This window comes from Gossypium raimondii, chromosome 7, assembly GCF_025698545.1.
Source record: "Gossypium raimondii isolate GPD5lz chromosome 7, ASM2569854v1, whole genome shotgun sequence".
NCBI classification, from domain to species: Eukaryota; Viridiplantae; Streptophyta; class Magnoliopsida; order Malvales; family Malvaceae; genus Gossypium; species Gossypium raimondii.
Window position 1 is genome coordinate 34,882,253 of NC_068571.1, and position 18,981 is coordinate 34,901,233.

At 31.3% G+C, this 18,981-nt stretch overlaps 1 protein-coding gene across 1 annotated transcript; it reads left to right on the forward strand.

Annotated features, from left to right (window-relative positions):
• The first annotated feature begins 5,954 nt into the window (after positions 1-5,954).
• Positions 5,955-14,946, forward strand: LOC105794271 (polyadenylate-binding protein RBP47B'). Its single transcript, XM_012623371.2, has 8 exons — positions 5,955-6,415; positions 7,017-7,503; positions 8,838-8,911; positions 8,983-9,113; positions 13,283-13,379; positions 13,706-13,864; positions 14,345-14,445; positions 14,532-14,946. Exons 1-8 carry the CDS (start codon positions 6,281-6,283, stop codon positions 14,617-14,619), a joined length of 1,272 nt encoding a protein of 423 aa, XP_012478825.1. The 5' UTR covers positions 5,955-6,280; the 3' UTR covers positions 14,620-14,946.
• Positions 14,947-18,981: the final 4,035 nt, after the last annotated feature.

Consider the following 18,981-nt stretch of genomic DNA (forward strand, 5'->3'; position numbering starts at 1 on the left):
TTGGGTGTTTTTCTTGGGGATTTTTTTATGGTAATTGACTTAGGAATGATAGGAAATCAATGTATTGTGGTTTGGGAATCAAAAATCGAGTTGAAGATCAAGGGAATGGCAAGGGACGAAAAGCACAATGAAGGGGATAAAGAAATTGACGTGAAAACATGTTGATAGGGAAGAAATAAGTTCAATTTTACTAAATCTTAAAACTGCAACATAAATGCCTACTATTTTGACTTTGTTACAAATTAGTCATTTATCAAAATTAAGGGTTTCTAGAACACTTTTCCAAAAATTGATTTAACAGTTAAAATGCCAAAGTTGAAAACATTATCGAGTACTAACCTTGCAAAATTCCGAGCTCGTCTAGGCCAAAATTCCTAAAATACCCTTAAAACTCCTAAGTCCTATTTTGGGGTGTTACAACAATAAACAAAAATTAACACAAGTAAACTTATTGAAGTTTAGTAAGTTCGACGAATAGAAATAATAAATCTTACCAAAGTAAATATAACAATTTAATCAAATATAATTCAACAAATGTTTCCTGTCATCCACAATTTCAAACTGGTGAATTACATCATTCAATTCAAAGCTCAATAATAATTTCTAGAAAACATACATGTCCACAGCGGAGTCAATTTAAGATGTCAAGTACATGTCATGCCATTCAAAGTCATTGAACAAGTTATAATACAATAGTTTACGGCCTGATGAACGACTTATAAATATGAGTACTAAGTAATCCAACCGAAACACGCCAAATGCTCATGAGAGCTAATCCAACTGATAACACGCCAAACGATCATAAGAGCTAATCCAACCAATAGCACGCTTCAGCACTAAGTGCCTAGCCCGTAGGCTATACATCCGCCCCCATAACACGTTAGAACAGGATAGTATAACATGAGGGTTCGCAGCAAATGTTGAACCTTGGTATACTCAGGAAAAATATATAAAGCACCCCATAAAAAACTCCACTCCAATCCCCGCATAACACGCTATCAATTACTTGTACTCTATCTCGCGTTCATCTGGCCCAAGTATCGAAATTCAATAACATTTTCCCAAACAAATTTCCATCATCAATAGATCAATTAACATCCACCATTTTATATCATATCATCACACAATTCATATAGATAGTAAATTACAAACCGAACGAACTTACTTGGACTATATTGTAATGGTTGCAAACGCAATTTTCCCTTTTCCACATAAATCAACAGGGTCTTGAACTAAAATGTAAAATTTCTCAATTATTAGCTTACAATTTATATTATAAATTATTCTACATTTTATACCCTTTTATTTTCAAAATTTACACAATTACCCTTAACTTTTACAACTTTTGCAATTTAGTCCCTTAACCTAAAAATCACCAGATTAACCATTTCTAAAAACTCAGCATTCCAGCTAAATGTTCAAGGCTTCTAAATAGTTCACAAGACACTTCTTAATCATCAACTAACCATGTGATTTTAATATTTTAACAATTTAATCCTTTAATTAAAAACTAATAAAAATTACTTCACAAACAACTAAATACCACAATCAAAGCTTCAAACACATAATTATCATAAAAAAAAACCAAGATTCATCAATAGAAACTTCTAAAATTTTTAACAAATTCAAAAAACGAAGGTACGGGTTAGTTGGACCTAGTTGTAACGATCTCAAAAACATAAAAATTACAAGAAAACTGGCCAATTTCCATACCATACAAAGCCAAGGAGTTGACTGAAGCTTCTTAAGTCTTCAATGGTTATTTCGTCAAGTGTTTAAGAAAAATGAAGAAGAAAATGTCTATTTCTTTTTATTTGTTTTGCCTAAATTTTGATTTAATCACAAAATTGCCATTAACTTAATTTTTCTTTAAATTTTACTCCATTACCGTCCACTATCTAAAAAAAAGGTATAATTGCCTTATTGGCCCTCCCACATTTATTAGTTAAGCTATTAAATCATCTAAATGCAATATTTACTAAGTTTTGCTCATTTTACAAACTAGTCATTTTTCTTTAATTAGCTATCTAAACGTTAAAATTTCTTAACCAAAATTTAATTTGACTCTAATTACTCCGTAAATATTCTATAAATAATATTTATGGACCGACATGATAAAAATTTATGGTCTCGAAACCACTGTTCTGTCACCACTGAAAAACAGGCTGGTACAGTGACTTAAAATTTCAATCATGAAACAAAAAAAAGTTTGAATGGTTACTAGAGACCGCACAATGAAGACTTAAACAAAAACATGCTATGTTCATAAAACTCCATCCAAATGCAGCAATGAGAGTCATGGTCAAACTATTATGCCAAAATCTCTATTCCAAAGATTATTTATGCATCTAACTTCAGCCTAAGGTATAGAAACTCATTGGGGTCACATAGGTTTTATCAACTTGTAACGTTTAGTGGGCTAGGATGGTATGATAAGCAATAAGAACGGTAAGGTACAAAACGGCTACAAGCGCTTAAATTGGTTAAACATATGATGTTAGTCCCTAGCTTCTTCCCTAATTTAAGCGTTCAACTCACCCACCTTTCACCTTCCCTCCAGCAACTTTTTGTCTCCCAAAATTTTAGTTCGGAATTACTAGGCATGGGTTTAAGCATCAATGAGTACAAAGTGAGTAAAATAAATTACATTTTAGCTTGATTCAACATTCTCAACTCTTAAGCTCAAAGTTTCATTCTTCTCTTTCTCTCACTTTGATTTTAACCCAATTTGTGCTTTTTTATCACTCTCGATGCTTTTAACCTTCATTAAGCTTTTGTTCTCTCAAGTTTTTTCAACTAAGCATTCAATTTTGCAAAGGTTTTATACTTAGCAATTCCTCCCTACTATTCATCTTTTTTTTCCTCTTTCACATCCACCTTAATGTTCTACCTAGTCCCTTGGTCTACCACGACCGATCATATTATTTATTATCCCTTTTCACATAATTGATAATTAGTATATCGACCAATTTAGCAATCCCTTGAGTATGATCCTTGGAATACTTTTGGTATTTTGTTGTACAATCTATATTGCAATTTGACTTGTACACTTGTAGACACCACACTTTATTTATATATTTAATTATATTATTCTAAGCCCCGGTGAACGCACCTTGACATCTATAGTTTGACATCTAATCCAATTGTAACACAAAATTCAGGACTAAACAAAATAGACATTCAAATTTTCAAAGAAAGATTAGGATGTTCAAACAAGAAGGGCTACCAAAGAAAACGTCTTAAGGCTCAATATAAGGTGCTAAGGATATACATACATCCAAGGTACAATTTAGCTCTCCTAATACAAACAATGCATTAGTTCATTCCTCAACAATCCCAAATAACCTTAAACATCCATTGTAACATATTATACCTGACCCGATCAGCAGGTCCGGGTACCAAGCATCACAATTAACCCGAACTACCTAACGAAATTTCTATCTGGTTATTTACAGACTTAGTCAATATTAAAATATCTTCATTCTTTACTGTTTGAAAAGGTAAATCTTTAAGCTTATTTCAACTCGACTTGTTCCTCATATGTGGATCCGTGGTTGATGATCGTTGGAATATTTTTTTTCGTTGTGCCATGGGGTATACCGACAATCCAACAAATTATATATACACATATTATAACAATTTTATCTTTCAAAAACTTAAGTGCATTTTAAAGTTGTTTATATGTTTCAAATATTGTTTTATCAGTAGTTTTAATTAATATGACATTTAAATAATAACAATTGTATAAAACATAAGAGCAACTCATGCATCGCATACGAGATAGAAAACTAGTACATATATTACAAGGTTCTAAATAAACAATTGTTTTCACATTACAGTTTTTTAACATGGGGCATTCCTTCTCTTAAATATTTATTTTCACTTTGAGTAAATTACTCTTTTACTTTTTCCTTTTAAAATTATATTAGATAATTTACTGAAACATAACTTAATTATTATTTGTATATTACAATTTACAAGACTCTTTTAAAATTAATCTTAATGTTATTATTTTTATAATAAAATGCTTTTGTTTACTATTATTTATAATTATTTTCATAAATTAATTTTCTTGTTAGTACAAAATTTAATAATAAAATATCGATTTATTATATTTCAAAATAATTTTAATCATTTTAACAATTGATTATATCGATTTATTATATTTCAAAATAATTTTTTCGATTTATTTTAACAATTGACATCTCTATTTATTGTAATCATTTTAGTATAATAATCCAAACTTCATAATAAAACTTATATTTTATATAATATTAATTTGTATTATCAATTTGTTATGTTAAGATTAAATTTATATTACTTTTTTCCGTTTCTTTTAAAAACAATTACATCAACAAACATTATTAGCCTGTGCATGGTACGGATATACAAATTTATCATATATTACAAGATTCAAAATAAGCAAGTGTGTTCACATTAGTGCTTTTTTTTACACATAGCACTCCTCATTTTAAGCATTTATTTTCACTTTGAGTAAATTATTTTTTTACTCGCTGCTTTTTAAATTATATTAGATAATTTACTTTAAACATAACTTAATTATTATACGTATATTACAATTTATTAGACTCTTTTTAGATTAATCCTATTATTATTTTCTATAATAAATTTCTTTTTGTTACTATTAATTATAATTTTTTCATAAATTAATTTATTTGTTAGTACACAATTTTATAATAAAACATTTACATATATATATATATTTATTATAATATTTTTAATATAATATTTCAAGTCCAAATACTATTTACTTTTCTTTTCTTTTTGCATTTTAATACTATATCATAATAAATAAAATATAATAATAACAAACTTTTCTCACTAGATTCAATTTTTTTACTCAATCAAACCATCATCTCTAATTTTAGCCCATTATTAATGTGCTCACTATAATGTCAACTCTGAGTTATGATTTAAATTTTTTCAAAATTATTTATTCAAATTTATATGAGGTGGATTTAATCTCAATTGATTAATTTATTTAAAATTATATAAAATAATTACAATTACATTAATATATTCAAATGGATCTATACAAATTCTTTTTTCTTTTATATATAAAAAGAATTTCTTGGTAAAAATCACTCGTTAAATCAATGACCGGAGAAGAGTGCAGTTTGTTCATCATTTATTAAATAAATTATCATTACAAATCCAGTAATGTATACAAATTAGTGGATTACGCCACCAAGTAGAAATATTCTCATCACTCAAAACAATATAATGAACGAATTGATTTTTTAATATTAAAATATGATTAAACTTAACAAATTCAAACTCTAAACTAAGAGAAATATATGAAATCAAAAGTTCCAAGCATACTATATGATCAACCTTAATTTAGAACCTGTGTAACTCTCTTAACCATTGCACATCTAGAAGAATGACTTTAGCCTCCAGAAATGCTAAAAATTGAGCAAGTCTTGACTGCTAAAAAGTCCCCTACATCGCCATGTAGGACAGCCCCAAACCCAGCTTTCTCATTTAACCGATTTAATTTGACCATACTCGACTAAGGTTTGTACCACCTTGTTGCCGTGGAAACAACACCAAAATTAATACCAGAAGAAGAAAATCCTTGCACCATATCATTTGCATGGTAAAATTAATTTCGGATGGATCAAATCTTCTAAAAGATTCCATATAGCCATGTGAAGCAAATTCACAACAATCTCCCTACAAGAAGCTGGAATTAAGTTGGTTAAAAAAAATCAAAGGCACCACAAACATAAGATCACTGCCAAAATAACATGAAACATCAATCTGAATACCAACCAAAAAACGATATACCTACTTATCTAGTAAAAAGTGATTAAAAGTTGGGAGATCACTCCCCTTCCCTTTGGAATGCACAATCGGTTTCATCCTGTGTCATCCCACTAGAACCCTTCTACCCTTGGATCTTCCTCCAAATTCCATCCTTACTGAAACTAAATGTAGCAGATTTTGATTTACCAAATTATACCAGTAAGCCTAAATAAACAAATATTTGATTGTCTCAAGCACCAATTATGTCCTCTGTTTCTCGTCCATGTCCAACATTAATTTGCATTCTTACTTATAGTAATAATAAAGCACTTTTATCCACATTAACATTCTAATAGAAGTATTTAACCGAATTTTATGAGGAATACCAGTTTACCAATATTTTTAATTTTTGAAGTGCAATCCTCCTCCTCCTTGTACCTCCATGCTACTTTCACCCTAGAATTTTTGTTAGTCTTATAAAAATAAAATGAAAAAATATTGAAGCAGAAGTATGGCGACGATAACAGCTACACAACAACACCACCATCCGGCATCGCTAGAGGAAGTCCGTACGCTTTGGATAGGAGACCTCCAGTTTTGGGTCGACGAGTCTTACCTCAACTCTTGCTTTGCTCACACCGGCGAGGTTCCCCATTCTCTCCCTTCTTATATACTCGTAATCTTTCTCTATGTCTAGATCAGTCTGGGTTTTGCTCTGTTGGTTTTTTTGAATCTTTTTCTACAATTTTGAATCTTATATGAAGTTTTCTTATCTTCTTAACATTCTTTTGTTTTAGAGGAAAACCATAAATTGATATATTATTGGATCAAGAATCGAGTTCGATAACAATTCTATCAAATTATTGTAAAGTTACTCGTCAAATCAAGAAGCTAAAAGTTACCGTTTATGCCTCAAATTATAACTTGAAATTATTTTAATTGCACATCGCACTCGACGACAGGGGTTTTTTTCCTTTTTTTTTTTTCAAAGCAATGTGATAACTGAATAATGATTTTAGTGTGTGAAAGCAATTTGGCTGCTACTGCAAAAGCTAGGGGCCAATAGAGGTTTGTAATAACCTATAGCTTAATCAACCTGACTTGCTTTCTGCACCAGTATTTTGGATGAGCACAAAGAAAGTGTTTGGTTAAGAATCTAAGGAGTACTCGGTGGATCAGGCTTGTTGAATTGATATTGATTAGTAGATGCTGGATTTGAGATGAACTATTATTTCCATTCTCTGCAGCTAGTCTCCATAAAAATTATTCGCAACAAGATCACTGGCCAGCCTGAGGGATATGGGTTTGTGGAGTTTGTTTCTCATCAAGCAGCTGAAAGGATACTGCAGACTTACAATGGTACAACAATGCCTGGAACTGATCAAATGTTTAGGTTAAATTGGGCATCATTTGGCATTGGAGAAAGACGTACTGATCCAGGGCTGGAGCATTCTATTTTTGTTGGGGATTTGGCACCCGATGTTACAGATTATCTATTGCAAGAAACCTTTCGAGCTCACTATCAATCTGTTAGAGGTGCCAAGGTTGTGACTGATCCAAATACTGGACGCTCAAAGGGTTATGGGTTTGTTAAATTTGCTGATGAGATGGAGAGAAATCGTGCTATGACTGAGATGAACGGTGTCTATTGCTCAACTAGAGCTATGCGAATTAGTGCAGCAACACCAAAGAAGACCACTGCTGGTTTTCAGCAGCAATATGCGGTTGCAAAAGGTCAGTCTTTTCCTTAACTTTGTTTGAGAAAAACCATTTCCAGATTTATTTACTTTCTTACTTGCTTCCAAAATCATGTTATCCTTCTGTGTTGTCCATTTACATCACAGGGTTGTCCTCAAATTTATGGTGCTAGCATTAGTGCCATTTTGAATAGAAAGGTGCATCATGCATGGTGAAAAAGAGGCACCACTTGATAAATTTACTACTGATTTTTATTTTATTTTTACTTTTTTTGGTGGTTTGGTGAACCTTCCATTAAAGAGTGACAAATGAAAGGCTTTCATGAAAGTTCTTGTAGAATCAATAATGAAGGTATCATATCGTACAAGTCAAATCATGAATTTTAATTGCATCCAATCTCCAAAAAGTTCCAATTATTTCAAACTTTCCATTTTTGAAACATAATATTTATATAATCCTTGTGAACAAGATTGAACCTTATTCCATGGTATTTACATGCAATTCCACTTTTTTATTCTTAAGCATGTCCTCAAGCGGGGCTAGTTGATCCATGATTTATGTTTCATCTTTCATTGCCTACTTGTTTGTTTTGAAAAATATATCGATCAATTGCTTTTTTTCTGATTGAGATGTATGAATCCATGAATCAAATCTTATTCCACGATATTTACATGAGATTCCACTTTTTTGTTCTTAAGCAAGTTCCCAAGCTGGCTTAGTTGATCCGTGATGTATGTTTCATCTTTCTTTCTCTTTTTTTTTTTTTTTGTTTCGAAAAATATTCAATTCCAATTCTTTTCAACTGACTCTTTACTAATTGAGATGTATGGATCCATGAAGCTATATCTATATAGATCTTATTAATTCTCCCCATCTGTGTTTGCTGTCCTATGAGTCTTTTCCATGTTGTGTACGGCATTGCCACTCCTTTTGGTAGCTTCCACTAACATAGAACTGAATTTGAATGCCATATTTTGATCTAGATGTTTTTGGTATGCCCTTAATAATCAATGAAATAAATATATTTTATATGCTTTGAAGATTATGTCCTTTTTTTGCTACTTTCAAAATATTACTATCCAACTATATATGTAATATATATCCCAAATATGTTTATGAATAAAACAAGTCATGCTACAATTCTTTTCTTTTCATGGCAATTTAGATTTATTGAATTATTTTACCTTTTTTGTTAGTTTAGTTGAGATGTGAACATGATGAATATCACCATGTATGCTTGTTTGGGGTGGGTGGGCTAAGGAATTGAGTATTTGTGCCAATAACTTTATGTACATTGGTCTTTGATACTTTAGCTGTATTGGATATTAGGCACATGATGTAAAATACACTTAACCATGGTTTTTATGCAGCTGTATATCCAGTTCCAGCTTATACAACTCCCGTGGAGGTGCTCCCACCAGATAACGATAATACTAATACCACAGTAAGTGAGGTATACTCAAGTTATTTTAGAAATTATCTCTTCTCTTTGACTTACTATCCTATTTTATGAAGATTTTTGTTGGCAACTTGGATCCAAATGTTACAGAAGAGGAGTTGAAGCAATTCTTTTCACCATTAGGAGAGATTGTTTATGTCAAGATTCCTGCAGCCAAAGGATGTGGTTTTGTACAGTTTGCCACCAGGTAAAATCAAGTCAAACCATGATTACTCTGATTTCTAGAAGTTGTTTTCTACTTGTTTCTTTTAGGGGGTAACGGGATGTGAGGTAATCAATTATGAGCTATATATTTTACTTCATGACCTTTTTATCAGAATGAACCAAACAGATATTGAAAAGATTGCCTTTCACATGCACCATGGTCATTTTGAGTTCTTGGTCATGTCATTTGGATTTATGAATGCTCTTCAACCTTTATTTGACAACAGTCTAATAGATAGAGAGTCTTGGGAGGAACACCTTCATCACTTCAGTAAAGTCTTGGAACTCTTATGTGCTCATCAGTTTTTCTTTAAAAAGATGAAGTGCACATTTGGTGCTAAATAGATGGTATACTTGGGGCACTATTTAGCTAGTGGAGTTATAGCGATCCTAGCAAAATCAAGGTAGTAATATTTTGGTCTCCAGCACATTCAACCAAAGCTCTTAGAGATTTCTCGGATTGGTCGGATATTACGAAAAATTCATCCAAGATTATGGATAGTTAGTTGCACCCTTGACTAATTTACCAAAGAAGAATTCTTTCCATTGGAGTTTCAAAGCTGTTGGATCATTCAATCAACTCAAGGCTACTCTCTTCATTGCCCCTATCCTTAGGTTGCTGGATTTTATACACACCTTTATGGTAGAATGTGATGCTTTAGGGAGAGGAATTAAAGCTTTCCTATGACACCCCATTGCTCTTTTTAGTTGAAAATTGTTAGATTGCCATTTCAAGTAACATGCTTATGAGAATTAATAGGATCGCCAAGTCAATCCAGAACTAGGCACCTTACTTGTGGGGCACTGATCACTGCATCTTCAAATATTTGCTAGAGCAACGGTTAACTACTTCCCCACAACAGCATTGTCATAGCAAGTTGATGGGATTTGATTTCAAAGTTGAATACAAGGTAGGAAAACTAATGTGGCAGATACCTTATCTCGTAGAGATGAAGAAGGCATATTTATGCAGTATCTAGTCCTTTAATTCCATTATTTGCTACAGTTCGAAAGGAGATAAATGCCTTGAACATTCTCAAGAAATGTGGACCAAAGTTGAGCAAGAGGCTCTCTATACTCGTGGGACCATTAGAGAGGGCCTCATTATGTACAAAGGTAAGGCATATTTCTTACTGACTTTGATGTGGAACCTGGTACCCGAATTTGAGATTGAAAGGATGAACTAAATTAAAAAACCAAAAAGGTTGCACCTTAAGGAAGTAGTTGTAGAAAACAATAACTAAATCTGGAAAATTTCAAATGTGGTAATCTATAAAGAAATCAATAATTTAAATAAATAAAAGAGAAAATTTGGAGAGGAAAACTTGTAGAAATTGGTTTAAGCAAGGTTGCTAGAATGGTAACTAACTCTCGGTTTTCCTTGATCAATTAGCTTTGAAATATTCTGGAAAAGAATAATAAAAATATGATCTAAAGTTAGCAAATTTTCAGAATTAACGAAAAGAAAACAAAGATTGAATTGGAATTGAAAGAAAGAAATCTTCAAGTAGTTGCGATTTTGAGGGGTTTCTTGAAATCCAAGTATGGTGCTGCCGATTCATGAAGATAAACACTTGAAATTTCTGGAAAATTAAAGAAATATTAGAATATAAAGTAATTAAAACTCTATAATTAATGAAATAAAGAAGGTGAAAAATAATGGAAAGATGAAATTGTAATAGAGTATGAATTATGGAAGATGGATGCATAATCGATGTCCACTTGAAACTGGAATAAAGATTCCAACAAACTCAAGTAATAGCTATCTTGGCAAATTGAGGAACTTAAGCATGCATCACACTAGAGCATGCCTTTATCTTGTACAAAAGAGTTCCACTTTCAGTTGCTTGGACCTTGATCTAGTACTGAGACCTTTAGGAAAAATTTGCTCTTTGTCTTGGACTTGACTAGATAAGACACTTGAGCAGGCATCACGCTTCCCCTCTTGTACTATAGTATCAACTTTGCATGGCAGCACAAATTAAGGGGTGCAAAGAACTTTGTAATGAATTTGTTGACTTTTATTGCAAAAGCATGAAGATAGATAGTCAAACTTTTGTAGAATCCTTAGCCACCTGTTAAAGGAACGAAGTAGAGAACTTACATCCGTCTTTTAGAGCCACCAAAAATTCCTACCTACATTTGGAGTGACATTTCAACAGATTTCATTGTCGGTTTGCCAAAATCAAGAGGGAAGTTTTTATTATTTGTTGTGGTTGATGGATTTGCCAAATCTGTATTTCTATGGCATATCCATCCACCGCTATTACTATTCTCACATTTTTTAGCAGATTTTTCGTTCACCAACAATTTTTGGAAGGAATTATTCAAATCAGGCAGTACTTAATTTTACCATCAACAAAATATGGTTGGATGAAAGTTGTCAACTGCACAATTGCAAGTCTCTTCATTGTTTTGTAAGAGACAATCCATGAAGTTGTATTAGGTGGATTCCTTGGGCTGAATATTGCTACAACACTGCTTTTCACACAACCCTCAAAATTTCACCTTTTCAAGTAGTCTATGGTCGTGATCCTCCTCGCTTACTTTCTTACATTCCTGGGTCTTCATGAGTCCTTAATCAAAAGGGATGAGATGTTGACTGTAATCTGACATCACTAATTGCAATCGTAGAATCACATGAAGACTACTTATGACCAAGGCCACCATGATCTTGAATTTTTTCTAGGAGAATGGGTTTGTTTGTGCCTACAACCCTATGACAGACTTCATTGAAAGGTAGGGCACACTCCACACTCTCACCTAAGTTCTGTGGACCTTTCCAAATCATATAGCGAGTTGGCCTTGTGGCCTATGAGTTGGACCTCCACCTACTAGCAAGATACATAATGTGTTTCATGTCTCTTTCAAAGTTTTTAAAGAAAACCCCAGCTTCCAGTCCTAGCATGCCCCCACTATTGGATGGCAAAAAAAGTCCCCAACCTTAGCATGTTTTGTGGTCACACATCAACCGTAAGTGAGAAATTCTAAGCAAAGCATGACCACTAATGATGTTACATGGGAAATTGTTCCAGAATTCTAGAATGCCTACCCTCAATTTGAGCTTGAGGCAAGCTTTTTCTCTAGGGAATAATGTTAAGCATGCATTTGTTGATCAAGTCCACAATTGAAGACAAATAGCAAAAAAATTTCCCAAACCAAAGGAATTGGCAGCAAGAATCAAGGGATTAAGAAGGATTTGACCAAACCTAACCTATGCAAATCTGAATTTATTTTGCTAGCAATTTATCTCCTATATTTCTGCAATTTTATTAATTTTTTCCTTTTTAAATGATGTAATATAAAGGCCGTCAACAAGGGTAAATCCATCCCCTTAGAGGAGGATCTTTCAGAGGAGGATCTTTCAGCTGATCGTTCTATGAGTCAGTCCTATTCTTGTGCACACAAGCGAAGCACATTTAGCTGATGCTAAGTTTTATGCAGAAAGTGTTAAAAGAAAGAAAATTGCTCAATCTGTGAAAGCATGAGTTGAAGAAATCAAAGAAAGAGAAGAGGAATTTGGTTTTCTTCACTAGTGAAGATGATGAAATTAATCGAAGTTAAAAAGAAATAATTCTTCCCTCACTAAATTGAAAGAATCAAAAGTTCTTAAGACTCAATTGAAATGATTTGGCCATTAGAGGAACATCCTATCAAACATTAGGATTACCTTCTTGGTCCTAATCACTATGGACTACTTGTCGAAGCTAGATATAAACAAGAGAATGTTGCAAATTGTTTTGAAAGACAGAAAAGCCAAGCAAAGCAATAAAGTTCAAACAAGACCTGTCAAGTCTAGTGAAAGAAGACTAATCATGTTGGAACTTTTAGGGAAAGACTTGGATTTTCTCCATTGAGATTAAAAATTGATGAGATGCATATATGTGGAGAAGGTCTTGAATAAGAAGATTTAGTTGAAGAAAAGAATCCATGATTTTGACACAAGAATTGTGTATGGACAGCTACAGTTTTCTTTCCCATCAGACATCAGTTGAATAAAGATGAAAGATTTAGCTGTAGAAATAGTAAATTGGATTGATAGAGTGCTTTTATCTTGGTGCTGTATATTAGTCAAAATTTTCAATTTTCTTCCCTTTCCCTTTGTCAGATATAATGCTTAATAACTTGACTTTCACTATTTGTCATCCGCAGGACATCTGCAGAAGACGCTATACAGAGAATGCAGGGGCAAATGATTGGTCAACAAGTTGTTCGCATTTCCTGGGGTAGGAGCCCAACAGCAAAACAGGTGATATTTCATAGATATCAAATTCACTATTTGATTTAGTTATATGAAAAAAATTGATATTGGTTTTCTTTGTTTCCTCTAAAAACATCCTCCCCATCCTCTGCAAAAATAAAAAGAGAAAAGCTGTTATTTTATGGAAAAATTGGATAAAATGGACGATGGATGAATATATAGTAATAATAGCTCATTAATTTGTCATATATATTATTTAAACTGCTATTACACGTAAGGTTTAGATGAATATGGTGTCTATGGTCGATATTCTTTTTGAAGTTATGCTTGTTATGCTTGCTTTACTTGAAAATAATTGGCACTATCTTTTTTAGGACTTACCTGGTGCCTGGGGTACGCAAGTTGATCCAAATCAGTGGAGTGCCTACTATGGCTATGGACAAGGATATGATGCTTATGCTTATGGAGCTACCCAGGATCCGTCTCTGTATGCATATGGTGCATATGCTGGATATGCCCAATATTCTCAACAGGCAAGATATTTTGATGCATTAGTGCATTGTATCTAAGAATTTTCCATTAATGTTGTCTCATAAAATGTTAAATATCAATATTACAAGTAATTTGAACATGTTGGTAGTTATCTTAAAAAATGAATAATGCAGGACCAGGGTATCACTTAATGAAGCCAAACATTTGTGCCACTGCTAGTTCGGCACTTTCCAAGCTTTATTAATGATATAGGTTCATTTAATGTGTTTTTATACAATCGAGAGAATCTTCTCCACATTTACATTTCTTACTCTGTGAAAACCACATGCAATCCACCGAGAAGGTTTGAAGTGTAAATTTTGTTCCAGTTGCTGAATCTGAATGCCCTCAAGTAAAAAACTAACTTAAAATTTCATCAAGTAACTTGATATTTCTGAATGTCATTAGGATAGTTGCAAAAATTTGAATGAAACCTAAATCTGCTTAATATTTACTACGAGATTTATGATTTTGATTTGCAGATTGAAGGTTCTCAAGAAATGGCAGCTATGACAGCTGCTGTCCCAGGTGTAGAACAAAGGGAGGAGTCATACGATCCATTGGCCACACCTGATGTTGATAAGTAGAGTTTCTCTTCTCTGGCTCTATGATTAACTCTGGGTTAATTGTTTCTTGGAAAACTAATTCAACTCTAATTGTTATTGCTAGGTTAAATGCGACCTACCTCTCTGTTCATGGAAGTGCCATGGTAGGTCGGCCCTTATGGCTGAGAACCTCCTTTTTGCCACAAGCTTGAATCTCTTCTTTCCCCGTCTCTTATACATGGCTGATCATCAGCACCTCATGTGGTCACATGCATCATTCTCGCCTTTAGTTGGCTATAATTCTTCTGACATGAGATAAACAAAAATGATTGGGTTTCTAAAGCCTGATGTTTTCTGTTCACATTCGGCACAACTGTAATTCCATGGAATTCCCCTAGGATGAATATCGACATATTTCTATATTGTAGCTTTTACTATTTGTTTGACATTTTTCCAGAATTGGTCTCGATATGTATTCATGTGCAGATTAGATAATCTTAAATGAATAGGAAAGAATAATAACATCAATTCGGGGTGGAGATTTTAAGCTTTTCTTGATGGTTTTCAAATTGTTCTTACTGCAACTTGTGAGTGAATGAAAAACAAGAACAGAAATACCTTACGAAATGGTAAGAAGCTCTCTTTATACCCTCGGCAAAGCCTGTTTTTATGGGCAAAATATTCAGTCGATTCTATAAAGGTTCCAAAATAGACTGCCTCAGTTTAATCCACAAAATATGTGATAGCCGAATGTAATACCACATACTTAGCTTAGATGTTATGGTCGAATCCTGAGAAATTATATAGTTTATTCGAAATTTAGAAATTTAAACTTTGAAAATGCAACATAAAACAAAACTTGATATGATATTTTTAGTTTTCAGTGAAAAATACTTTTAAAGTTAACTCATTTTATTTGCTGAAAATGCTTATAAAATCACTTAGTTTTGTAGCGGAAATTTTCAAGTTAAGCATAGTTTTGAAAATTGTAGTTTGATTTTAAAATTCAATGTATTTCAATTTGAAATAAAATATTCTAAATAAGATAAGGTAGTTCAAAACAAAGAATAAAAATTCGAAATAAATAGCATTCCTCAAAAAGTCCAAACAGTCTAGTTGAATATAATGCTTGAACTTAACAAAACATAAAAACAACAAATTTTAATCGAGCTCCTGCTACGCCGATCCGTCCTAAGTTTATTGATTACCTGAGAGAAAAACATACAAAAAGTGAGCTTACGAGCTCAGTGCGTATAACATTCCAAGCAACTATTTAGATATATAAATTAACAAATACATTATCAAATGCACGACCAGATATAGAATCACATATGTTTTCTTAATCAAATACAAAATCACATGGATTTTCAGAATCAGATGCAGATACATATTCAGATGTATAATCAAGTCCTACTCCCATCTGTTACACACCATCTCCGTCCATCCCTACACATCAAACATGGTATCAAGTACCCATCAAACCCTACACACCAATAAGTGAACATATGTCACTTTTCAAAAGTAGTGCAATCAAACTGCTAGATAATAATATGTGGTAAACCGCCAGAACAGATATATGTGACTGAGCCACCAAATTAGAAATATGTGGTTTAAAACCACCAGAAAAGGTAGATAATTAAACTATTGCACTTCCTCTGTCACATCATATCCCACCCCAATGCACATATAATACTAACAGATATTTAATATACAGATGTGATGCATGCTTTTCACATTTAATCATGCTATTAGAATTGCCAAAATGCAGACCATACATATATATTTCACATACCATATTCACATCATATACAGAAGTATACTATGAGATATCATGTTTTCAAGTCTAATTTAAGCAGTATGAACCCTATGGAGAGGCTATTTACAAACTATAGATCAATACAACCTTAGGTGAAAATTTTTAGAAAAATGGGCCCACACATGTGTGGGCCCATTTTTGAAAATTTCCCCTGAGTCGAATTTATATATTATGTGAGTTTAGCTACTCTGTAAGGTCCCTACTGTATAAATAGGACTTGAAAACATAATATCTGATAGTATGATTTGTAAGTAATGTGGAAAGGTATGTGAAATATATATGTATAATCTATAAACTGATAATTTTGATGGCATTTTTTTTTTTTGCTATGCTCTATATGAGTATATGATGTCTGATTATGTTAATTTGTATATATTTGAATCTGCTATATGACCATGCATGTGACTTCAATGGCAAAACAAATTTACTTTTGTTGAAATTTGTGACACATTTGTTCTGCAAAGTGTGAAATTTCATGCCTCTGATTTTTGTTATTGTACAATTGCATGTCTTACATATTTTTCATTTAGATTCTGTTTATGCATGCCATGTCACATTGCATGGGTTGGGATAATATGGTAAGGAGAAAGTTCTGAAGTTTAATGATCTGCATGATCTGGTGATTTAACCACATTTCTGTTATGGCAGCTTGACTGCAGTTATAGTGGCTCGACCACACATTTCTGTTTTGGCAGCTTGGCTGCAATATAGTGGCTTGACCACATATATATGATCTAGCAGTTTTAACGGCAACTCTGGTGGCATTATCCACAATTATCTGTTGGTGTGTTTTTGGATGAACGAGTTCTCAGAAACTCTAATTTGGTGTGTAGCGGAATTGGGTAGAAAATTTTCTGAAAAATCCGCATTTTATTTTCTAGAAATATTACATCAACATAATTATGCATGCACAAATTTTGTAATTCGAGTTTGATGAAATTCTCTGTGACATTTTGATTTGTTTATTATGCTATTTGTGTTTTCTCAGTAATTTAAGCATGGTGGTTCATGTTTTATTAAAATTATTCTGGACTTTCTAGACTTTTTGGGTTGTAAATCTATTTTAGACTTTGTTTTGTTCATTGATTTTTGGTATTTTTAACATAAAATTTTGAAGTCACACGAGTTAACAAATTGAATTTCATAACTAAAACTCTGAAAATTTTCCACTGCTAAACTAAGAAAGTAATCAAATGATTTTATTACAAAATAAGTGATTTCAAGTATGAGATTTTTAAAGATTGCACAAAAAGTTTAGCTAAAAACTATTGTTTTCTGCCTATTCATTTTTTTGAATCTTTGTTTTCCAAATTAAATAAATATGTTATGAGAACAAAGGGTTAAGGTTTTGAAAATTTGTCTGCCGAGTGTGGGGTGTTACACATTGTGGACAAAATAAAAGTATGAAACTATAGACAAAACCACGAAAATGTGGACTAGAATTAAAAACAAAATAAAAGTACAAAAAAATATTGGAGAAATTGCGACCAACAACTAACCCGAAGGCCGATGCCACCGCCACCGCCGAAGCAAAGATTTAGTTTGAAATTTTTGAGAATTTATTAAATTAGTTTTTAAAGTATAAATATATAAAATTAAAATATAATTAAATATATAAATAAATGTTGAATATGCGTATATGAAACTAATAATTCAAATGGATCAGTAGTATATATTAAATTTATAATATTTTTATAATATTAGTTTTTGTTTAAATTTTTAATGAATTTATTCCAAAAATTATTAATTTCAAAATATTTTAAAAATATTTAACTAATTTAAAATCAATTATATTAATGTTATTTTATATTATAAATATTTAATAATAAAATAATACCATAATTCATAATGGTTTGAATATTAATATTAATATTTTATAATGTAAATAACATTATTAATAATTTCTTACATATCATTTTATTTATATATATTTTGTTAAATTAATTTCTTTTAATGTTAATATTAATATTTGATTTTTTTGTAATTTCATATTTATCTTTTCTTTACTTTACTTTAATAAATGAATTCAATTAACTCTTATTATAATTTAAAAATATAAATTTATTTGATAAAAGGGTATTAATATGTGTCTTTTTAAAAAAATCTATAATAAATGAATTCAATTAACTCTTATTACTTTACTTAGTTTTCTTACCCCATGCAATACATCTGTTGATTGTATGTATTGGTTGAGTTACATTTAATTTTTAAAAAATTTTATAATGCTTCACTAATAATATAATTATGAAATTAAAACATAATAATATATAATTTTAATTTTAAAACAGATATTAAATGAATTAAAAATAATTATTGGAAAGTAAAATAGTTATAATATAATCAATTAATTAGTATTAAAATTATTATTATCATGTTTTATATTTTTATAATTAATTATATTCATAATATTTTAATATTACAGATGAATAAAAATATATTTTTAATTCCAAATGTTTTATTTTGAAAGTCCATTATTCTTCTAAATGTAAAAATTACCTTAAACTAATTTATTGCATCTAAAACCATAAAAAAAATTATACTTCGTATCAAATTATAAAATATGTGTTTGTAAATTTAAAAGAATCTATTTTTGGTATCATGTAATACAAAAATAAAATAGTAACATATTTCATTTCCAAATCCTCTTAAATATCATTATATAATTTTAAAGATTTATTTCCTATATTTTAAAATTCCATTATTAGTTATGTTGAATATTTGTAGATTAAAATTAGAAGGGAACGATTTATGGTTCTCT